At 42.5% G+C, this 25,648-nt stretch overlaps 1 protein-coding gene across 1 annotated transcript in view; it reads left to right on the forward strand.

Annotated features, from left to right (window-relative positions):
* The window catches only part of LOC140716058 (regulator of G-protein signaling 22-like), a 54,674-nt gene extending 31,366 nt beyond the window's left edge, over nucleotides 1-23,308 (forward strand). The window contains exons 9-12 of the mRNA XM_073029008.1: nucleotides 4,206-4,364; nucleotides 15,784-15,804; nucleotides 18,983-19,091; nucleotides 23,251-23,308. Of these exons, the coding sequence (XP_072885109.1) occupies nucleotides 4,206-4,364; nucleotides 15,784-15,804; nucleotides 18,983-19,091; nucleotides 23,251-23,258 (297 nt within the window). The 3' untranslated portion in view covers nucleotides 23,259-23,308. The remainder of the gene's footprint in view (nucleotides 1-4,205; nucleotides 4,365-15,783; nucleotides 15,805-18,982; nucleotides 19,092-23,250) is intronic.
* Nucleotides 23,309-25,648: the final 2,340 nt, after the last annotated feature.

Consider the following 25,648-nt stretch of genomic DNA (forward strand, 5'->3'; position numbering starts at 1 on the left):
TGTCGAGGAACCAACTAGAGAGCAGGTCATTCTAGATTGGGTATTGAGCAATGAGGAAGGGTTAGTTAGCAATCTTGTCGTGCGAGGCCCCTTGGGTAAGAGTGACCATAATATGGTGGAATTCTTCATTAAGATGGAGAGTGACATAGATAATTCAGAAACAAAGCTTCTGAACTTAAAGAAGGGTAACTTTGAAGGTATGAGATGTGAATTAGCTAAGATAGACTGGCAAATGATACTTAAAGGGTTGATGGTGGATATGCAATGGCAAGCATTTAAAGATCGCATAGATGAACTACAACAATTGTTCATCCCAGTTTGGCAAAAGAATAAACCAGGGAAGGTAGTGCACCCGTGGCTGACAAGGGAAATTAGGGATAGTATCAAGTCCAAAGAAGAAACATAGATTAGCAAAAAAAAGCGGCACACCTGAGGACTGGGAGAAATTCAGAGACCAGTAGAGGAGGACAAAGGGCTTAATTAGGAAAGGGAAAAAAGATTATGAGAGAAAGCTGGCAGGGAACATAAAAACTGACTGTAAAAGCTTTTATAGATATGTGAAAAGAAAAAGATTGGTTAAGACAAATGTAGGTCCTTTACAGTCAGAAACAGGTGAATTGATCATAGGGAACAAAGACATGGCAGACCAATTGAATAACTACTTTGGTTCTGTCTTCACTAAGGAGGACATAAATAATCTTCCGGAAATAGTAAGGGACCAAGGGTCTAGTGAGATAGAGGAACTGAGGGAAATACATGTTAGTAAGGAAGTGGTGTTAGGTAAATTGAAGGGATTAAAGGCAGATAAATCCCCAGGGCCAGATGGTCTGCATCCCAGAGTGCTTAAGGAAGTAGCCCATGAAATAGTGGATGCATTAGTGATAATTTTTCAAAACTCCTTAGATTCCGGATTAGTTCCTGAGGATTGGAGGGTGGCTAATGTAACCCCACTTTTTAAAAAAGGAGGGAGAGAAAAACCGGGGAATTATAGACCGGTGAGTCTGACATCAGTGGTGGGGAAAATGCTAGAGTCGGTTATCAAAGATGTGATAACAGCACATTTGGAAAGAGGTGAAATCATCGAACAAAGTCAGCATGGATTTGTGAAAGGAAAATCATGTCTGACGAATCTTATAGAATTTTTTGAAGATGTAACTAGTAGAGTGGATAGGAGAGAGCCAGTGGATGTGGTATATTTAGATTTTCAAAAGGCTTTTGACAAGGTCCCACACAGGAGATTAGTGTGCAAACTTAAAGCACATGGTATTGGGGGTATGGTATTGATGTGGATAGAGAATTGGTTGGCAGACAGGAAGCAAAGAGTGGGAGTAAACGGGACCTTTTCAGAATGGCAGGCAGTGACTAGTGGGGTACCGCAAGGCTCAGTGCTGGGACCCCAGTTGTTTACAATATATATTAATGATTTAGACGAGGGAATTAAATGCAGCATTTCCAAGTTTGCGGATGACACGAAGCTGGGCGGCGGTGTTAGCTGTGAGGAGGATGCTAAGAGGATGCAGGGTGACTTGGATAGGTTAGGTGAGTGGGCAAATTCATGGCAGATGCAGTTTAATGTGGATAAATGTGAGGTTATCCACTTTGGTTGCAAGAACAGGAAAACAGATTATTATCTGAATGGTGGCCGATTAGGAAAAGGAGAGGTGCAACGAGACCTGGGTGTCACTGTACACCAGTCATTGAAGGTGGGCATGCAGGTACAGCAGGCGGTGAAAAAGGCAAATGGTATGTTGGCATTCATAGCAAAAGGATTTGAGTACAGGAGCAGGGAGGTTCTACTGCAGTTGTACAAGGCCTTGGTGAGACCGCACCTAGAATATTGTGTGCAGTTTTGGTCCCCTAATCTGAGGAAAGACATTCTTGCCATAGAGGGAGTACAAAGAAGGTTCACCAGATTGATTTCTGGGATGGCAGGACTTTCATATGAAGAAAGACTGGATTGACTAGGCTTATACTCACTAGAATTTAGAAGATTGAGGGGGGATCTTATTGAAACGTATAAAATTCTAAAGGGATTGGACAGGCTAGATGCAGGAAGATTGTTTCCGATGTTGGGGAAGTCCAGAACGAGGGGTCACAGTTTAAGGATAAAGGGGAAGCCTTTTAGGACCGAGTAGAGGAAAAACTTCTTCACACAGAGAGTGGTGAATCTGTGGAATTCTCTGCCACAGGAAACAGTTGAGGCCGGTTCATTGGCTATATTTAAGAGGAAGTTAGATATGGCCCTTGTGGCTAAAGGGATCGGGGGTATGGAGAGAAAGCAGGTACAGGGTTCTGAGTTGGATGATCAGCCATGATCATACTGAATGGCGGTGCAGGCTCAAAGGGCTGAATGGCCTACTCCTGCACCTAGTTTCTATGTTTCTATGTTAAAGGAAGGTGAGGGATATTGAATGGAAGAGTTATGCCCTCTTCCAGCACTTTGGGTCAAGAAAAGCTGTAATGTTTTCTCCCAGACCACCAAATCTTCAACCATCAAGCTCTCGAACCAAAGGGGATAACTTCACACAACTTCACTTGCCCCATTATTGAAATGTTCCCTCGACCAATGGACTTGCTTTCAAGCACTATTCATCTCGCATTCTTGATATTTCTTGCTTATTTATTTATTATTATTTCTTCTTTTGTATTTACACAGTTTGTTGTCTTCTGCACTCTGAATGCCCTCGTTGGGCTATCTTTCCTTTATTCTGTTATGGTTATTATTCTATAGATTTATTAAGTATATCCACAAGAAAAAGAATCTCAGGGTTGTATATGGTGACATATATGTACTTTGATAATAAATTTACTTTGAATTTTGAACATTGAAGTTCCTTCACTGCCCATCCTTGGACATCTTCCTCTCCTACCCCATTCACTCAATCTAAAACTTCCAATGCAGAATAGACTTTCTGGGATCTAAACCCAAATCCCAGTCCTGGGGTTGGGAAACAGATAATCCCCTGGGATACCACCACCTTTTGCCACTATGGAGACCAGGAGTTCCCAGCCTGGGGTTCACGAACTATATTTCTAACAGCACAAGTCCACAATTTGTGAAGGTTGCTTCCTCACCTCCCAACAAAGTAAGGATTGATGACCTCAGGATTTCTAAGAAATTGACCAACTTAATAGACCTACTACAATCCCTATTCCTCTGTTACTTCCCACACCCTTGCTAACCCAGCCACAGGCTCCCTATCAAGCCACCTTATAACATAATGGAATAATTTTCCAGGACAAAGCTGACAATTGGAACATACAGTCATGCCAACCCTTCCTTCCTACATAACGCTTCAGTTTTGTATTCATCCATATGGCTATCCAAGAGTTTCTTAAATATCCCTAATGTACCTGCCTTTTCCACCAAACCTGGCATGTACTGACCACTCTCCGTGTAAAAAACTTACCTCTGACATCCTCCATGATTTCCTTTAATTACTTTAAAATGATGCCCCCCTCACGTTAGCCATTTCTCCCCTGAGAAAAAAAGTCTCTGGCTGGCTACTTGATCTATGCCTCTTTTCATTTTGTATAGTACTGAGTAAAAGTCTTAGGCTCATATTTATAGCTAGGGTGCCTAAGAATTTTGCACACAGCAATATAGTAATTTCATGCATTGCACTCTACTGCTGCTGTTATTAAAAGGCAAATTTCATGGCATATGTGAGTGAAGATAGATCTGATTCTGATATGGGTCTCTATTGTGGACTGAGAGTGGGAAGGGGGCAGGGAGAGGGGAACCATGGTTGGGAAAAGGGGAAGGGAGAGGGGAGGGAGGGGAAGTACCGGAGGGACTTTCTACAATGATCTATAACCCAATTGTTTGGAACCAAATGACGTTGTGTGATGTCTCAAGGCTGGGTGTGTCCGCACCAGCACGACCCACTGGCCCCTGGCACTCCTCTGCCAACTGTCCCACACCCCTCCTACGGTGCTCCAACCTCATCATTCCCACCAGATTTACAAACTCACTCTCCACTTCACGTTAACAATTACAGTACTGTGCAAAAGTCTTAGGCACCCTAGCTACAGTATGTACCTAAGAATTTGCAGAGTGCAGTATATCTCTATCAGGTCACTACTCACCCTCCTTCACCCCAAGGAGAAAAGTCCTAGCCTGATCAACCTATAGTGTTGTTATTTCTCACTGGTTTCTGTAAAAATTGCCTCATTGGTGATGACACTGGTATTTCATTTTGCAGTCTGGCCGGGATGTGAGAAGTGCGGACATCGGTCACCCACGTTACCTGGGGATCAGCAGCCGGTCCAGTGGAAGCCAGCACTCTGTAAAAACTGGAAGTGGAAAATTTAAAAGGGACCACAGGATCATAAAGTCCGAGAGTGAAATAGAAAATGAACAGGTCAGACATCTTTGTACAGAGCAACAAAATTAACATGCTTACTGGGAAGTGGGAATAGGGCATCATTTGTGGAAAAACCCAGTTATGTAATGGCGTCATTATAAGATTTCAGGTTTGCATTCAGTGGCCACTTTATCAAGTTCACCTGCACACCTGCTCATTAATGCAAATATCTAATCAGCCAATCATGTGGCAGCAATTCAATGCATAAAAGCATGCAGACATGGTCAAGAGGTTCAGTTGTTGTTCAGACCAAATCTCAGAATGGGGAAGAAATGTGATCTAAGTGACTTCGACCGTGGAAAGAGTTTTGGTACCAGTTGGGGTGGTTTGAGTATCTGAGAAACGGCTGATCCGGCGGTTTTCATGAACTCCAGTCTCTGGAGTTTACAGAGGACAGTGCAAAAAATGAAAAACGTCCAGTGAGCAGCAGTTCTGTGAGCAAACATCTTGTAAATGAGAAAGGTCAATGGAGAATAGCCGGACTGGTTAAGGCTGACAAGAAGGACATGGTGCCCAGATATCCTCAGTGATGTCACATACCTAGACTTCAGAGCTCGGGTTATATAATGATATAATTTCATTGGCTTGAAACTTACCGAGTGATAGAAAGCTTCAGCAAGCAATCCGAATACATGTCCTGGCAATGCATGGAGGGAGGAGGTGGGTTTGGATGAGATTAGAGGCTGCAGATTGCAACAGGGAGAAGAGGGAGGGAAGGGAGCTCTTCTGTTCGATCCAGACCACAAGTGATCCTGCGAGAGAGCCTGGTCTAGAATTTGGAGTTTGCTGCTACAGGTACACCATGCACTCATGTGGAAGGGTTCCAGCAATCTTTCCATTGTGGGTCTGCCTCTACAACATTCAGCCATGTCTGCAGTTGAGATTTTTCACTCTACCAAGAATGAAAATGTTACGCCTGGGACAGGAGCTGCATCAGCTGGGGAAGAGAAAGGGTCAATGGCCCTAGCCTGAGAGGGGTCTGGTTTTTGAGGGTGTTGACAGGTTGTTGGTGGGCAGGGGCAAAAGGAGATTAGGGTCTTCTCTGGAACTCTCAGGCGATCATAAGTTCAGAAAATAGGAATGATATGGCCTCAGGAGGGATGGATAGGTCAAGGGTCTTGGGAGTAAGGATAGCAGCTAAGTATCTGATCATAAGACATAAGACATCGGAGCAGAATTAGCCATTCAATCATGGCTAACTTATTTTCCCTCTCAATCCCATTCTCCAGCCATCTGTCCATTATTTTTGACACCTTTACTAATCAAGAACCAATCAACCTCTGCTTTAAATATATCCAATGACTTGACCTCCACAGCAGGCTGGACAATAAATTGCATAGATTCACCACCCTCTGGCTGAAGAAATGGCTCCTCATGTCTGTTCTAAATGGACATCCCTCTGAATTGAGCCTGTGCCCTCCAGTCTGAGACTCCCCCACTGTAGGAAGCAATCCTCTGCACATTCACTCTATCTAGGCCTTTCAATATTCAATAGGTTTCAATGAGATCCTCTCTCATTCCGGGATAAGCACAGCACTATCAAACCTCACTGACCATTGTCACTTCCGGGATAACCATACCTGGATAGTGCAGTCTGATATAGAAACTGCACCAGGCACATGTGTGACTACAACAAAAATTGAAAAAGGTAAACAGAACTTGGATCCACAGCACCCACTACATCATCATGTGCCTGTTTCCAACCGCCTAAAATCGAAGAAAAGCTTTGCTACAGTGGAGGAACTACCGCACGGAACATCCCCCCAAGCATACAGGATTGACTTCTGGCAACAAACAGAAGCCAGAACCCCACCAAACAATACAGTGCAAGACCCCACAGAAATGTTGCCAGACGGGGCACTGCTCGACAGACGGAAATGGTGCACTCTCAACAGAGCGAGAGTGGGAGTTTGTAGGACGGGAGACAATATGGTGAAGTGGGGTTTAAAGACCAGCGAATCCTGTGAGTGTGGTGAAAGGGTGCAGAACATTGAACACGTTCTGCTCGACTGCCCACTCTCACCTGATTTAGCTGACACTGACCTGCTCAACGTCAACCAAACAACACTAGAGTGGCTGGCTGGCTGGTGTGACAAGCTGTGATGATGACTACTTGAACCTCAATGACAAACAAAACAACCTGGAAATGTTTGTAATTGCACCTCACTTTGTCTAAGGTTTAATTTTGAACAAAGAGCATTGAAATAATCAGTACCATAAATTCTTACTTCCTGCCTCCTAATCTCCCAGAGAAGGCTGCTTTCAGTTCAGTTACTTAAACCTTGGGAATACTGGCCAGCAATCTTTACATCTGCCTACCTCTTGGCCCACTCTGAGAGTCTGATTTACTTATGTTACTAACTTTTTCCACCTGTCCAAGATGTTTTAACATTGAACATAGAATAGTACGGTACAGTACAGGCCCTTCAGCCCACAATGTTGTGCTGACCCTTAAACCCTGCCTCCCATCTAACCCCCCACCTTAATTTCCTCCATATACCTGTCTTGTAGTCTCTTAAATTTCACTTAGTGTATCTGCCTCCACTACTGACTCAGGCAGTGCATTCCACTCACCAACCACTCTCTGAGTAAAAATCTTTCCTCTAATATCCCCTTGAACTTCCCACCCCTTACCTTTAAGCCATGTCCTCTTGTATTGAACAGTGGTGCTCTGGGGAAGAGGTGCTGGCTGTCCACTCTATCTATTCCTCTTAATATCTTGCATTCCTCTATCATGTCTCCTCTCATACTCCTTCTGTCCAAAGAGTAAAGCCCTAGCTCCCTTAATCTCTGATTATAATGCATACTCTCTAAACCAGGCATCATCTCTTCTGTACCCTTTCCAATGCTTACACATCCTTCCTATAGTGAGGCGACCAGAACTGGACACAGTACTCCAAGTGTGGCCTATCCAGAGTTTTATAGAGCTGCATCCCTTGACTTATGAAAGTGAACACCCCATAAGCTTTCTTAACTACCTTATTTAACTGTGAGGCAACTTTCAGGGATCTGTGGACATGTACCCCGAGATCCCTCTGCTCCGCCACACTACCAAGTATCCTGCCATTTACTTTGTACCCTGCCTTGGAGTTTGTCCTTCCAAAGTGTACCACCTCACACTTCTCCAGGTTGAACTCCATCTGCCACGTCTCAGCCCACTTCTGCATCCTATTCGTGTCTCTCTGCAATCTTCGACAATCCTCTACACTATCTACAACACCACCAACCTTTGTGTCATCTGCAAACTTGCCAACCCACCCTTCTGCCCCCACATCCACGTCGTTAATAAAAATCACGAAAAGTAGAGGTCTCAGAACAGATCCCTGTGGGACTCCACTAGTCACAACCCTCCAATCCGAATGTACTCCCTCCATCACAACCCTCTGCTTTCTGCAGGCAAGCCAATTCTGAATCCACCTGGCCAAACTTCCCAGGATCCCATGCCTTCTGACTTTCTGAATAAGCCTACTGTGTGGAACCTTAACAAATGCCTTACTAAAATCCATGTAGATCACATCCACTGCACTACCCTCATCTATATACCTGGTCACTTCCTCAAAGAACTTTATCAGGCTTGTTAGACACGATCTACCCTTCACAAAGCCATGCTGACTGTCCCTGATCAGACCATGATTCTCTAAATGCCCATAGATCCTATTCTAAGAATCTTTTCCAACAGCTTTCCCACCACAGACGTAAGGCTCACTGGTCTATAATTACCTGGACTATCCCTACTACCTTTTTTGAACAAGGGGACAATATTTGCCTCCCTCCAATCCTCCACGCAGACCATCATGATAATGGCAGGAGGTGCGTAAATGGAGGGATGGAAACAGTCTATCCCTATTTGAAGGTTCTTAAGACCCCACTATGACCCCATCCAGCTCTCCAGCCTGAGGAGAGTTAATATTGAAACCAGTGTGTCAGTTTGAGGACATTTCATCCGAGGTTAGAAACCTAAGAGATTTTTTAAAATAAGGAAACAGTAGATTGAGGATGAGGTTGGTGACAAGATGGATGACAAGAATCAGAATCTTAGAGTGTAAGGGTCATATAACAGTACAACAGTACAACAGTACAACCCTAATCTGCCTAGTCCCTTTGACCTGCACCTGGACCATAGCCCACCATAACCCTCCCATCCATATATACACATACAAATTTCTCTTAACTATTTAATTTGAACCCAGATCCACTACTTCCACAGGCCACTTGATCCACACTCACACCACCCTCTGAGGGAATAAGTTCCCCCTCATGTTCCCATTTCACCGTTAACCCATGACCTCTATTTCCAGTTTCACTCAACCTAACATAAGTGGAAAAAACCTGCTTACATTTATCCTATCTACACTCCTGATAATTTTGTATACCCCTATTAAATCTCCTCTCATTCTCCTATGCTCTAGGGAATAAAGTCCTAACCTGTTCGACTTTTCCCGATAACTCAGGTCCTCAAGTCCTGGCAACATCCTTGTAAAATTCCTCTGCACTCTTTCAATCTTATTGACATCTTTCCTGTTGGTAGTTGACCAATTAGGCCTGCAATACTACAAACAATACTCCAAATTAGGCCTCATCAATGTCTTATACAACTTCAATGTAACATCCCAACTCCTGTATTCAGTACTTTTATTTATGAAGGCCAATGTGCCAAAATGTTTCTTTAAGGTGCTACCTAGCTGTGATGACACTTTCAAGGAATTATGCATCTGTATTCCCAGATCCCTCAGTTCTACCACACTGTTCAGTGTCCTACTGCTGACACTGTTAAGTCCTACCCTGGTTTGTCCTCCCAAAGTGCAACACTTCACACTTGTCTTCATTACATTCAATCTGCCATTTTTCAGCCCATTTTTTCAGCTGGTTCAGATCCCACTGCAAGCCATGATTGTCTTCCTGGCTGTTCACTACACCCTCAGTCACCCTATAAGGCACTGACTGCTAAGACCTCACTTGAAGTACTGTGTGCAGTTTTGGGCTCTTTATTTAAGAAAGGATGTGCTGACATTGGAGAGGGTTCAGAGAAGATTCACCAGAATGATTCCGGGAATGAGAGGGTTAACATATGAGGAACATTTGACCACTCTTGGACTGTACTCCTTGGAGTTTAGAAGAATGAGGGGGGGGGGGGGAGAACCTCATAGAAACATTTTGAATATTGAAGGGCATGGACAGAATGGATGTGGCAAAGTTGTTTCCCATGGTGGGGGAGTCTAGTACAAGAGGGCATGACTTAAGGATTGAAGGGCGCCCTTTCAGAACAGAGATGCGAAGAAATTTTTTTAGCCAGAGGGTGGTGAATCTGTGGAATTTGTTGCCACGGGTGGCAGTGGAGGCCAAGTCATTGGGTGTATTTAAGGTGGAGATTGATAGGTATCTGAGTAGCCAGGGCATCAAAGGTTATGGTGAGAAGGTGGGGGAGTGGGACTAAATGGGAGAATGGATCAGCTCATGATAAAATGGCAGAGCAGACTCGATGGGCCAAATGGCAGACTTCTGCTCCTTTGTCTTATGGTCAATCTTGATGTCAGTCGCAAATTTGCTGATCCAGTTTACTACAATATCATTTAGATCATTGATATAGATGACAACCAACAACAGACCCAGCACCGATCCCTGCGGCACACCACTAGTCACAGGCCTCCAGTCAGAGAGGCAACCACTCTTTGACTTGTCCCACAAAGCCAATGTCTAATCCAATTTGCTACCACATCCTGAACGCCAAGTGACTGAACTTTCTTGACCAACCCTCCATGCGGGACCTTATCAAAGATCTTGATGAAGTGCCTGCAAACAACATCCATTGGCTAGCCTTCAACTTTCCTGGTAATTTCCCCTAAAAGCTCTATAAGATTGGTTAGCTATGACCTAACAAACACAAAACCATGCTGACTATCCTTAATCAGTCCATGTCTATCCAAATATTCATATATCTGGTCCCTTAGAATATCTTCCAGTTACGGCACTTACATCAAGCTCTCCAGCCTACAATTTCCCAGCTTATTCTTAGAGCCTTTCTTAAATAATGGAACAACATTAGCTATCCTCCGGTCCTCTGGCATCTGACCCATGACTAAGAATGTATTAAATATTTCTGCTAGGCCCTACAATTTCTGTACTAGGTTCCCACAGGGTCCAAGGAAACACCTTGTCAGGCTCTGGGGATTTCTGACTCCTCTGAAATTTGTACATGGTCTATGACATCACTGCGGTTTTGCCTCATTTCTATAGATACAGATGCAAAAAAATCCATTTAAGATCTTCCCCATCTCTTTTGGCTCCATGCATAGATGACCACTCTGATCTTCCAGAGGACCAGTTTTGTCCCTTACTATCCTTTTGCTTTTAATATCTGTGGCAGCCCTTGGGATTCTCCTTCACTTTATCTGCTAAAGCAACCTGATGTCTTCTTTTCGCTCTCTTTATTTCCTTCTTAAGTGTTCTCTTGCATTTCTTATACTCATTGAGTACCTCATTTGCTCCTTCTGAGATATGCACCTTATGAGGCTTAACCAGGGCCTCAATATCTCTTGAAAGCCAAGGTTCCATATTCTTCCCTTTTATTGTGACAGGCACACACAAGCTTTGTACTTTCAACATTTCATTTTTGAAGGCTTCCCACTTAGCAAGTACACCTTTGCCGGAAAGCAGCCTGTCCCAATCCACACTTCTCAGATCCTTTCTGAGACCATCAAAATTGGCCTGTCTCTAATTTATAATCTCAACCTGACAGCCAAACCTATCCTTCTCCATAAGTATCTTGAAACTAATGGCATTATGATGCAAAGTTTTCCTCTTACACAAACTTCTATCATCTGCCTTGTCTCATTGCCTAATAGAATATCTAGTATCACTCTCTCTCTTGTTGGAATCTCTGTAAATTGATGACAGAAACCTTCATGAACACATTTGATGAATTCAATCCCCTCCAGCCCTGTTACAGTATGGGAATCTCAGTTAATATGTGGAAAGTTAAAATCACCTGCAATCACAACCTTATGTCTCTTGCAACAGGCTGTGATCTCTCTATAAATTTGCTCCTCTGAATCCCACTGACTGTTGGGTGGTCTAGAAAACAATCATATTAACGTGATCATCCCTTTCTTCTTCCTCAGTTCCACCCATATGGCCTCAGTAGACAAGCTCTTCAGCCTGTCTTGTCTGAGCATTGCTGTGTCATTTTCCCTGACTAGTAATGCCACCCCTCCCCTATAATCACTCCCACTCTAAAACAATGGAACCCTGGAACATTGAGCTGCCAGTCCTGCCCCTCCTGTAACTAATTCTCACTCATGGCTACAATGTCATAACTCCACATGCTGATCCATGCCCTAAACTCATCCACCTTTCCTACAATACACCCTGCATTGAAATATACGCAACTCAAAGTATTAGTTCCACCTATCAACCTCTGCTTTAAATGTACCCAATGACTTGGCCTCCACAGCTATCTGTGGCAATGAATTAGACAGATTCACCACCCTCTGGCTAAAGTAATTTCTCTCATCTAAAGGGGATATCCTTGTATTCTGAGGCTATGCCCTCTGGTCCTAGACTCCCTCATTATAGGAAACATCCTCTCCATGTCAATGCAATGAGAATTGTACAATATATAAAAATAAATTGTGCAAAAAGAGAGCAAAAATAGTGAGGTAATATTCATGGCTTCATTGTCCATTCAGAAATCTGATAGTGGAGGGGAAAAAGCTCATTCTAAAACATTGAGTGTGCGCCTTCAGGCTCCTGTACCTCCTCCCTGATGGTAGTAATGAGAAGAGGGCATGTGGATTTAAATGACAAGAGGGAGCATTACGGGACATGAAATAAAAGATGTGATTGGAGAATATGATGTAGGAGAAGCATTTCGTACATGTTGATAGAAAAGAATGCTTATTCTAAGCAATTGGTGTTGAACTGAGACTAAAAGTGTCTAAATGAAAATGAGTGATGTAATGTTTACTTGTGGCCTGCAATAATTTTCATGGAGAATCTTTTGTGAAGCCTGATTTGGGACTCAATGGGAGTGTATGATGCCTGAAGTTTTACTTCTAGGTCCTCACTAAGGCATTGACTCATATTGACATGCACACTTGGTGTCCAGTGGATGCAGCACTGGCCTGGATACCATCGTTTTTATGCATGTCATTACGTAGGATGGGGGAGTGAGCTGGAACCTGGCTGCACTGAGCTTTAAGAGGCACAACTATAAGTGTGAGTTAGAGTCAGGCCAGATTTGAAGGAAATTACATCCTCAGATTTGAGCCAAGCTATGCCTGGTTGTCCCTTCCATATACAAATGTTTAAAATCATCACTCTTTGACTTCATCCTTGTTGGATCAAATCTGCAGTGCACTAAGCCTTCTACACATCTGAAATTAGCAGAGGCAAAGTCTCCAACTAAAATCAGAATTAATTTGTTGTCTACCAGCTTGATGTGTTGTGTGATGAATTTCCAGGCCAAGGTTTAATTCCATAAGATGGCACTGAATTTGACTGTAGAATCATTACAGTGTGAGAGGAGGCAATACTACCCATTGAGTCCAAAATCAACTGACCACATTAATATTGCATTTTACAACTATCAGTTTGAAATGTACTAGTAGTTATATTGTTAAACACAGATTCCATTTTATTTATCACAAGTTATTTCTTTTTAACAAGGTGATGATGTCAGATGGAGAAGCATTGAACAGCAAAGGTGCTAGATTCTCTGGACAGGTGCAGTACTTGGGGAGATATCTGAGCATTTGAGAAAGATAGACCAGATGTAAGAGACAAAGCAGAACACCAATAACAATAGTTCAGAGGTGAAGAACAGATGAGATCCAATGGGAGCATCTCAGTCCTGAGAATTAAATGCTCATCAGAAGCTGTTGTAACTAATAATTTCTCATAATGCAAAGAACTGGAAATAATTATGTTTATTTATTAAAAAGTCTGAAAATTTACAGACTTTAAGAGTTAGGTTGTCAAGTTTTGTAGTGCTTAAGTACTGAACTTAAAGATTAAGTTGAAAATCGGTTACCATAAGGCATAGAGGCAGAATTAGGCCATTTGTCCCATCAAATCTGCTCCATCATTCCTTTTACCTCTTCCACCTATCACCTCCCTGCTTCTTTGTTCATCCCCTTCCCCACCTCCCACGTTCTCCCTCACCTATTATCCCTCTGAACCCCATTCTATTGTCTTGTCCCCATAACCTTTTGTGCCCTTACTAATTGATTTATGCAAGGAGATGAAGATGTGAACTTTCATCTATTTCCTTATGTTGGTGAATGAGGCAATTTGGCCCATCATTGCCAATGCTGTCCCTCAGAGCAACCCTATCAATCCCATCCCCCACTTTTGCCCTGTGACACATTCTTTCCCACTCTCCAGTCAACTGCTCCTTAATTTCACCACCCATACATAAAGGTCATATTTACCATAACCAGTCAACCTATCAATATATCTTCAACTGGGTCGTACCCCTCTCTGCTTTCCACTCAGATTGCTCTCTGTGGAACACCCTTGTCCATTCATCTCTCCTCGCTGATCTATCTCCTGGCACTTATCCCTGCAAGTGGGACAAGTGCTACACCTCCTCCTACACCTCCTCCCTCACCACCATTCAAGGCCGCAAACAGCCCTTCCAGGTGAGGCGACACTTCATCTGTAAGTTTATTGTGGTGATCTACTGCATCTGGTGCTCCCAGTGCAGGCTCCTGTACATTGGTAAGACATGACATAAATTGGAGGACTGCTTCCTCGAGCACCTTCTCTCTGTCCAGAATTTCCTGGTAGCCACCCATTTCAATTCAACATCCCACTCCCAGTCCGAAATGTCGGTCCATGGGTTCCTTTTCTGTCACAATGAGGCCACTCTCAAGTTGGAAGAGCAACATTTCATATTCTGTCTGGATAGCCTCCATCCTGATGACAGGAATATCATTTTCTCCAGTTTCCAGTGATTTCTCCCCCTCCCCTTCCTCTCCTTTTCCATTCTCCATTCTGGCTCCCCTCTTACCCTTTGCCTCTCCTTACCTGCCTATCACTTTCCTCCTTCCTCTTCTCCTATACTCCACTCTCTTATCCTATCAGATTCCTTTTACCTCTTCCACCTATCACCTCCCTGCTTCTTTGTTCATCCCCTCACCCACCTCCCACGTTCTCCCTCACCTGGTTCACCTGCCACCTGCCAATTTGTAATCCTTTCTCTCACCCACCTTCTTATTCTGGCCTCTTCCCCCTTCATTTACAGTCCTGATGAAGGGTCTTGGCCTGAAACATCGACTGTTTATTCCTTTCTATAGATGCTACCTGACCTGCTGAGTTCATCCACCATTTTGTGTGTGTTGCTCTGGATTTCTAATATCTGCAGAACCTCTTGTGCCCAAAATTCCTCTCTAGTGATTAAATATGGCTTGCCTTTTCCAGCAGTCAAGTTAAGATCAATTAAACTGGTCTGAATTTAAGATTTATACAAGCTTGATTCATTGTAAAAGTATTCAGATTTTTTAACTTAGCTCTTTATAGTCTAAGTATGCTCTTTGTCTTACAATAGATCAATCACTTTAAAAAAAATTCTCCTATGTAGGAAATCTCAAAGCAAGTTGTATCTAAGTTTCTAAACATTGCATCCATGTAAAATAAAAATCACACCATAAACATGAGTAAATTCAAAGCTTATTCTTAGAAATATCTGTGTGACAACGTAATTACACGCAAGTGAAATTAGTTTTTCTTAGAGTCAGGTAAAATGGCAAGAACTCTCAAACAGCTTTGGAATTTTCTGCATCATTACATGCCATGCCGTATAACGTGGGCAATCATGGTTTATCCATGACTATGACTGTTCTTGGCAAATTGTCCTACAGAAGTGGTTTGTCATTGGCTTCTTCTGGGCAGTGTCTTTACAAGATGGGTGACCCCAATCATTATCAATACTCTTCAGAGATTGTCTGCCTAGTGTCAGTGGTCCCATAACCAGGACTTGTGATATGCACCATCTGCTCCCATGGCTTTACGTGACCCTGATCAGGGGGTTAAGCGGGTGCCTACACCTTGCCCGAGGGTGACCTGCAGACTAGCGGAGGGAAAGAGCGCCTTACACCTCCTTTGGTAGAGATGTACTTCCACCCCACCACCCAATTTCTGCATATGAGTATTCTTTAACATGATTGGCTATTGAGCCAGCTTGATGACATCACAGCCACTGGGTGTATAAATCCCACTGATTAGCTGGCAGACGTCAGCAGGTTTTGGAAAAATGCAAGTTGTCACCTCAGAATTGTTAGATCATTTTAGGCACTATTTCCTGAACCATACTGAGAGGCTTCTGAATCAAATTCTGGGCCAATAATCTCCAAGAAAATGCATGAACAGTTAAAAAAATCAGTCACTAAACTACTTTTTCTTTAAATTTTCTCTACAGGTTCAAAGTCATGGCCAAAAGGTAAGAAGTTACAGAAAAATATTCTTATTACCTGCTTGGTTTTCTGATAATATCTGGACCATGCGTAATGGCTACCAGGTTTAGGAATAAGTATTTGCTTCATTCATCCTGATCCAGCATGGATAACTTCACTTACTTCAACTCTGAACTGATTCCACAAGCTATGGACTCAGTTTCAAGGATTCTCAACTCATGTTGTCTGTATTATTTATTTATTCATTATTATTTGCATTTGCAGTTTCTCTTCTTTGGCACATTGGTTCCTTGTCAGACTTAATGTGCAGTTTTTCATCGATTCTACTGTATTTCTTTGTACTACTGTGACTGTCTGCAAGAAAATGAATCTCAGGGTAGTATATGGTGATGTATACATACTTTGATAGTAAATTTACTTTGAAGTTTAACCAATAGCATTTAAAATCTGTCTTCCCACCTTGCTACTTGCAAGGACTTTATTCCATTCACCCTGTTTGTCCAGCTGCTCTATATTCCCTCTGATTTTGTTAGTTTCCACATTCGTGCTTCTGAGATGCCTCAACTCTAGTTTCCTCTCCACTAGATCACCTCATTATGTTTCTTCCTCTGTCGATGCTGCTTGGCTTGCTGAATATTTCCTCTATTCGACTTTTGATACAGATTTTCAGCAAAAGACCAATATATGAAATATAAAGAATTTCCACTTAGTTGCTGATGCCTGTTCCACCATTCAACAAGATCATGGTTGTTCTTTTATTTCAAGATCACTTTCCTGCACTAGCCCCATATCCCTTAATTCCATTAGTGTTTAAAAATCTATCCATCTCTATCTTGAAGATACTTAGTGACTGAGCCTCCACCTTCCTCTTGTGTAGAGAATTCCCAAGACTCCTTACCTGGGTGAAAACATAATTTCTTGTCTCTGGCCTGATTTGCTGACACCCTACCTTGAAACTGTGTCTTATGGTCCTAGACACTCTGAGCCGGGGAGTCACTAGCTCTACCCTGGCCCTGTCAAGTTCCTTAAAAATCATTGCACCTATCAAGGTCACTGTTCATTCTACTAAACTCTTGGGAGCTTCAGCCTAGTACATTTTACCTGTCCTTAAATGACAAACATGCTATTCCACTAATTAATCAACATGAATCTTTTGCAAATGTTGCATTATGGCATAAGCATTGATTTCTCTAACTTCTGGTCATTTTTCCCACTCTCATTCTCTCTTTTTCCATTCCCCATTCTGGCTCCCCTCTTACCCTTTCTCATCTCCAACACTTCCCTCAAGTGTCCCTCCTCCTTCCTTTTCTTCCACAGTTCACTCTCCTCTCCTATCAGATTCCTTCTTCTCCAGCACTTTACCTTTTCCCTCTTCATTTCCCATCTTCTCACTCCATCCTCCTCCCCCACCCATCCATTCTTCCCCCCCCCCCCCGATCTCACCTACCATCTAGCTTGTGCTCCCCACCCACCCCACCTTCTTATTCTGGCTTCTACCCCTTCCTTTCCAGTCCTGATGAAGGGTTTTGGGCTAAAATGTCGACTGTTTATTTTTCTATATAGATGCTAAGTTCCTCCACCATTTTGTGTTTGTTAATGCTTTGCTTCTCTAGTTTATATTTTACAGTTCCAGTGATTTTTTTCTTGTTTTTTTTTGCTCTCCCTTTCCTCTGTCTTCACTTACCTTCTTTATTTATCCATTCCAAACAGAACAACTGCAGTTAACAAGCCTCTATCACCCTTTTTCTGCTGATGCCCTCACCACAGGTGTCAGGTGTCCATTCTGGCTCTGCACTCCATCAGAAACAGGCTTCCTATCACTAACATATGTTGTGAAATGAGTTGTTCTGCAACAACAGTACAGTCCAATGCATAAAATATAGTATAACTTTCAAGACTCAAGGTAGTTTATTGTCATTCTTCAGTACACTAGAGTAAAGGAGAACAAAGTGGTTGTTACTCCAGATCTGATGAGCATAATAAAACACCAATAAGCATAAAGAATACAATTTAAAAAAAACACATTAGGTATAAATGTAAAAGCAACCCTATAAAAACAATGTACAAGTAACTGTTTGAACGAGGGTGGATTAGACCGTTCTATGTACACTGGTTGCGGGAGTATTTGAGCATAAAGTGGCTCTGACAAAGTGACCAAGTGACTCTTGGCGTGAGGAACAGGTTCTCTGATTAAAGAAGCTTGTTGGCAATTGATACTTAATTGCTCTTTAAAAAAAGGTCCCACACCACTCGGTTCAGGAGCAGTTATTTACAGTATTATCATACAACCATCAGGCTCCATAACCAGTGTGGATAACTTTTCTCAACTCAATGCTGAACTGATTCTACAACCTACAGACTCACTTTCAAGGTCTCTATAACTCACATTCTCAGTATTCCATGCATAATTCTGGAGAAACTCAGCAGGTCAGGGAGCACCTTGGACTCCCTTACTGATCAAGAACCTAACAACCTCTGCTTTAAATATACCCAATGACATGTCCTCCACAGCTGTCTGTGGCAATGAATTTCACAGATTCACCACCCTCTGGCGAAAGAAATTTCTCATTATTTCTGTTCTAAAAGGACATCCTTTTAGTCTGAGGCTGTGCCCTCTGGTCCTAGACGCTCCTATTATATCGGAAACGTTCTCTCCATGTCCACTCTATCAAGTCCTTCCAATATTCAGGCTTTCAATGAGACCCCCCTCCCCCATTCTTCTAAACTCCAGTGAATACAAGCCCAGTGCCATCAAACACTCCTTATACATTAACCCTTTAATTCCCATGAACCTCCTCAGGACACTCCCCAATACCACCACATCCATCCTTAGATAAGAGGCCCAAAACTGCTCACAATACTCTAAGTGCAGTCTGGTCAATGCCTTATAAAACCTTAGCAATACATCCTTGCTTTTGTATTCTAGTCCTCTCAAAATGAATGCCAACATTGCATTTGCCTTCCTCACCACTGACTCAACCTGGATGTTAACCTTTAGGGAATCCTGCACAAGCACTCCCAAGTTCCTTTGTACCTCTGATTTCTGAATTCTCTCCCTATTTAGAATATTGTCTATGCCTTTATTCTTGCTACCGTACACTTCCCTACACCACATTTCATCAATAATGATGGTCGAACAGTAGAAAAGAAAGGTTGCTCCTTAAAAGTAAGCCAATGTAAAATCTTTTACTTTATCCTCTGCAGTTTTCCTGGTCTTTGTCTAAATACGTGGAGGCACTGGATAGGGAGAAGGCACTGATTTTAAGACAAGAGGCTATGCAGCAAGAACCTATATCTACATTTACAAATGCAGGTAAACTTTAAAATTCATCAGTCTTAGGATTGAGAATTCTGCCTGTGCCCTGTATTAAATCTCTCAGTCTCTCAATCTCTCCCTTTCCCTTCATCACTACATTGATTCTCCCCTCCCTCTCCCCTGAAGTAGTGTAGCACTACCCATACTTAACCAGAAAATTGCAACTTCAAAGCCCATCCCTAGACAGAAAGTTTGCTGATAATCCTTTTCAATGGAAAGTAATGATAAATATATTTGCTAATGGCCAAATACATCAGGTTACATATATGCGGCCTGCAATATTGCATCTTCTTAATGCATAAGACCATCAGACATAGGAACAGAATCAGGCATTCTATCCATCTAGTCTGCACTGCCATTCCACCATGGCTGATTTATTATGCATCTCAACCCCATTCGCCTGCATTCTCGCTGTAACCTTTGATACCCTTACTAATGAATACCCTTATCAATCTCCACTTTAAATATACCTAATTACTTGGTCTCCACAGCAGTCTGTGGCAATGAATTCCACAGATTCACCACCCTCTAACTAATGAAATTCTTCCTTATCTCTGTTCTAAGGGACATCCGTCTATTCTGAGGCTGAGCTTTCTGGTCCTAGATTGTCAGTTAATAGTCTTGAGTGACATTTTTGAGTTCTGGGTCATCAAACTATGTGAGAGAGTCTTCAGTAATAATTTATCTTGTAGCGCTAGCCTACTTTCCCCTACAGGTACTTTATAGGAAGTTAACTTTTTTTTTCACAGGCTCTTCAAAATACCATACGGCACCAAACAACTTAAGTGAATAATCTAAATATTCAAAACTGTTTTATTACCACTAGCGAGTCCAAAATGAACTTGCCCAGTATTGAGTATTGCAAACTAGATTTTGGATGGCTTGCACAAGAGTTTGTTGAGATGGAAAAAAAACACTTTTGGTCATTCACCTTCATTCTTGGAAGGAAGGAATGGAATTCATGCCATTGGAATGGATTTTAAATATCAAAATCATAAGCGAAAGAGTTTCTGCAGATGCTAAAGATCCAGAGTAACAAACACAAAATGCTGGAGGATCTCAGCAGGTCAGGTAGTAACTATGGAGAGGAACAATTCAGGCTTAGATCTTTCATATCAGGCCCTGATGAAGGGTCTTGGCCTGAAACATTGACTATTTATTCCCCTCCATAGATGCTAGAACCTGTTGAGTTCCTCCTGCATTTTGTGCATGTTAATCTGAATGTCAAAGCCATCCCTGAGACCTTTCATATCAGGTCCTGATGAAGGATCTCAGCTCAAAACTTTAACCATTTATTCCCTTCCATAGATGCTGCCTGATGTGCAGAGTTCCTCCAGTATTTTGTTTGTGTTACTCTGAATATCAAAGTTGTCTCTTTGAAGAATGCAGAAAGAGTAGACTTTGCAATAACTATATTAAACTGCAGTGATGAGGCTTTTTCCAGTAATTATTTGATATATTCTGAAATATCTTACATCTCAGTATAGACATAGAATCTCTAGTGTAAATGACATGGACGTGCTAGATTAGATGAATATTGTAAGGAATTCTGACTCCTGCCACAAATGTAATATTGCCTCAAACTTTAACGGCTCCTCTGGCCCAAAATGTTGTAGCTCTATAAAACCCTGGTTAGACCACACTTGTATTGTGTTCAGTTCTAGCTGCCTCATTTTAGAAAGTATGTAGAAGCCTCAGAGAGAGTGCAGAGGAGATTCACCAGGATGCCTCCTGGATTAGACAGCATGGTTTATGATGATAGATTAAGAGAGCAACTAGGCACGAGGCTTGGTCCTCCACCTGCATCACTGCTGCTCTGTTCAGTGGGGGGGGGGGGGGGAAATTGGGAGAAGCATGTGATTGGCTAGAGAGAGAAGGAGGAAACAATCACCGTAAGGTGGGGTATCATGGAGGCAGTGTATAGGGGAATTCCACTGCATCAGAGTAAGGTTGCTAACATAATCGTTATGGACAACTCTTTAGGCATCCATGGCTCAGTAGGATATTAGGAGCAGTTAACTACTACAAATCTTAACAGAGGTCTGTTTGTAGGAGAACACTTATGTCTGATATCATGACTGTGGAGTAGACCACCATACGGTGCAGTACCTGGTTCGATTTTGCCGGAGTCTGTAAGGAGTCTGTGCATTCTCCCCATGTTCCTGTTGGTTTCCTCCAGGTGCTCCGGTTTCCTCCTACTTCCCAAAGATGCACGGGTTAGTAGGATAATTGATCACGACTGTAAATGGGTGGCGCAGTCTCGTTGGCTGGAAGGGCCTGTTACCGTGCTACATCTTTAAATACCGTAGATTCCGGATTTTAAGCCGCTACTTTTTTCCCACATTTTGAACAGCTTTGAACTTTGCGGCCAATAATCCGAAGCGGCTAATGCATGGTTTTTTTCATGCCGCCTCGTAAACATTTTGCCTCATAACAGTAGACCAATAAAATTGATGAGTAGTTCACAGAGGTCCAATGAAATTGTACGATAAATCAAGCGCACTTTCACAATTAAATTATTGTAAATCAGTCATTTGTACTCACCCTCATCAACATGGAAAACACTCGAAGCATTGTGCTGCCTACTTAGTTTAAACCATATTTGTTTTCTGTACTACATCACGGGATGCTATGACGTCACACCCGGTTTCGCGGTGTCTTGTGGGAAAATGCCAGTTTGCGATGAAACGGGACGGAGGGAGGGAGCGCATTACGCGAGCGGCTTTGGATCTGAGCGAAAACGCTGCTTTTAAGTTAAAGGTGATCAATAACTTTTCCTGGTAGGCTGCAATATATATATTTTTTTACCAGTCGTTAGGAGATATTGGAATGTTGTTCAGTAAAGAAGTATACGCAACGTATATTTAAAAGTAGCCACGTACGGGCACGGTTCGAAAAAAAGCATTTGCAATATGTATTTGTTTATGTTACCATATGGATTTAATTAAAAGTTAAAAAAATCCTCACGTGTAATATCTTTCTGTGTAAATATCTCATATTACAACATGGGACACCTGCGGCCGAAAATCCGGTGCGGCCTAAAATCCGGTGCGGCCTAAAATCCGATGCGGCCTTTACAATTAAAAAAATGATTTTATTTCTAAAATTAGAGCCAGCGGCTTTTAATCAGGTGCGCTCTGTAGTCCGGAATCTACGGTAAATAAAATCACACTGAAACTTGGAAACACTGTCCGCAGTCCACGTGTGCAATAGGCTAGCATAAATATCTTCAAAGCACACATTTCTCTGTGCATGATGCAGTAAATAAAATAAATGTAGCCTTTCTGAGAGCCACACGTTACAAAATTGTAGAACAGTGACAAAAGAAAAATTTCCATGCTGTTGTGTTTGTGGGAACTATGTCATAGGCACCTTACATATATATTATATGTGGCCTCCCATACATAAGGGTATGAATGGTTACGGGCAGAATGGGATTGGGAGAAAATAGATCAGCCATGATGGAATAGCAGAACAGGTTAGATGGCCTAATTCTCCTTCTATGTCTTATGGTTTTATGGTCTTAAAATGTGATTTGCTTTAGTCCTGGGACACTAGCTACCAAGGCAGCTGTAGCTGAAGACCTGAAAGTGCCCCACTGCTAATTTTAGGCCATTGTCACTTTGTTCATGCCAATTCAGATCTTTTCATGGCAGTATATTCTCTAATATACTATGTGCAGCATCATCAGTTGTCTAACAGCAGCTTTGGAATTATTCTAGAAAATAAAGTTGTAGTTCTTTCAATTGATTAATTACAGGCTACACGTCAACCCACTGGAACAGGCTTGTCACAAACAAGAGAAAATCTGCAGATGCTGGAAATCTGAGCAACACACACAAAATGCTGGAGGAACTCAGTAGGCCAGGCAGCACCTATGGAAAAGAGTACAGTGGGCATTTCGGGCCAAAGCGTCGACTGTACTCTTCCATAGATGCTGCTGGGCCTGCTGAGTTCCTACAGCATTTTGTGTGTTTTGTGTTGGAACAGTCTTGTGGTGGGCTGGGGTAAAAACAGTGCGAGGTGGGGTATCATTGACACAATAACCGGTGGGGAATGGGGGGGGGGGGTTTAACAGACATGATTGTGGTCAGTGGATGTCAATGTCAATATCAAGTAGTGAAAGTTGAGGTAACTGTAACCTTTTCTATTGCAGGAAACTAAACCCATCCAAAGCTGGCTAACTACTGAAAATAAACTTAACCAGACTTGATGGAAGAGATATCCTCCAAGTTGGAATTTCCTTTTCAATTCCTTAAATTACAGTAATCTCTTCAAATCCTTATTTATTTGCTTATTTATTTCCAGTAGGTAATTTCCTATTTAAAACAAGTGACAATGAGGAACAGCCACATGTTGGCGCGTGACCAAGTGGTTAAGGCTTTGGGCTATTGATCTGAAGGTCATTAGTTCGAGCCTCAGTCGAGGCAGCGTGTGTGTCCTTGAGCAAGGCACTTAACCACACACTGCTCCTGCACATTTATAGCCAGTGGCAGTGGTTGGTGCAGTATGGACAAGACAAGAGAGAATGATTTGGATGTGTTGTACCCATTTTTTCAGTGCAGAAGAGTTCCAGGCTTTAGCAAATCCATATAGGGATTAGTAGTGGCAAAGGGAACATCCTTGACAAAATCTAGTGGTTTTGATTTCACTTAGACCATTTAGATTCAGATTTATTTATCACACGTCCATCGATACAAACAGTGAAATGTGTTGTTTATGTTAATAGCTTACACACCTAAGGATCTGCGGGGGGCAGCCCACAAGTGTCACCACAGGGTCCGGTGCCAACATAGCATGCCCACAATGCTTGGCAGAACAACACCGAACACAACAAAATAGAGTATACAAGCAATGAAGCAAAACAAGCCCCGTACCTCCCTCACACATACAGAGCTCTCTAACTTCACTCCCCAGTGGACTCGTGGATACTTAGGCACTGGGCCTTCAACTTCCCTAGCTGACTTGCAGAAATTCGCAGAGTTGGGGCTCCGGCCATTGGGCCTCAACTTCTGCATTCTAATTCTCCTTCAGGCTCAATATGGATATCTGATTAAACTTCATGTTTTGAATTTTTGTATCATCTCACAGCACATCAGATCTGCAGTTATCAAGTCCATTAGGGTTCAGTACCTTTGGGCCTGTAGTTATCCCCATATGCATTAGTAGCTTTGCACCTTTAGTTCCCTCCCTCCATGTCAGTATCTAAGGACCTGTAGTTCCCTCTGCCAACCAGAACAGGCAAAAAAAAATCTCTGGCACCTCTACTTTCTAAGGAGTTTAAGGAGGTTCAGCTTGTCATGAAACAGCCCAACAAACTTCTACACATGCACTGTTGAGAATTTCCTTACTAGCCACATCATGGCTTGGTGTGGCAATTCAGAATCCGATTCATTGTTGCTGACATTTGTGCCAAAGGTTATGCCCGGATAAACTGATCCCTTCTGCCTGCGTGTGATCATGCCCCTCCATTCCTTGCACACTTGTGGGCCTATCTAGGAGCCTCTTAAACACATCAATTCAACCTTAAGACAAAAGAACAAAATAAGGCCATTTAGCCCCTCGAGTCTGCTCTGCTCTTCTATCATGGCTGATTGATTATCCCTCTCAACATTATTAACCTGCCTTCTCCCATTAACCTTTGACACCCTTTCTAATCAAGAACCTATCAACATCCACTTTAAATATATTTAGTGACTTGGCCTCCACTGCCATCTGTGGCAATGAATTCCACAGATTCACCATGCTCTAGCTAAAGAAATTCCTCTTCACCTCTGTTCTAAAGGGACATCCTTCAATTCTGAGGCTGTTCCCTCTGGTCCTAGACTCCCCCACTGTAGGAGACATCATCACCATATCCATTCTATCTAGGCCTTTCAATATACAATAGATTTCACTGAGATTCACCCCCCTCCCCGATTTTTCTAAACTCCAATGAGTACAGGCCCAGAGCCATCAAACGCTTCTCATACATTAACCCTACTGTTCCTGGGATAATTGTTGTGAACCTCCTCTGGACCCTATCCAATGGCAGAAACTGCTCACATAACCCCAGGTGCAGCCAGACCAATACCCAAGTCAATTATTGACGAGGGGCACTCTAATCAAGGATCAAATTGTCCCAAAGCAGCAATTACTTACAATTCTGATATACTGGAACACACATTTAGGTTACAAGCTCTGTAATACTTGCAATTAGCTGCTACTTCCCACTCAAATGTAACAGTGCTTTTTACAATTTACATTTTAGGATCCAAATATTCCCAAGGATTTTTCTGCATCTACAAGGCCCTATGATGGAATATTGTCTCCTTGTCTGGAATATCAGCATTTATTGCCCATTCCTGCTTGGGAAGCTGCTTTACTGAACCACTGCTGCCGCTCTGGTGAAGCTGTGCTGGGTAGGGAGGTCCAAGGTGAATTGAAGGACCAAAAGCACATTTTCAGGTCTGGATGCTGGAGGGGAACAGATAGGTGATGTTGTTCCTAGGTACACAGTACATTTATGCCTCTTTGATGTAGTTGTTGTGGGTTTGGAGCAGCCTTGGTGAGTA

Source organism: Hemitrygon akajei, chromosome 1 (assembly GCF_048418815.1).
Source record: "Hemitrygon akajei chromosome 1, sHemAka1.3, whole genome shotgun sequence".
In the NCBI taxonomy this organism is placed as follows: Eukaryota; Metazoa; Chordata; class Chondrichthyes; order Myliobatiformes; family Dasyatidae; genus Hemitrygon; species Hemitrygon akajei.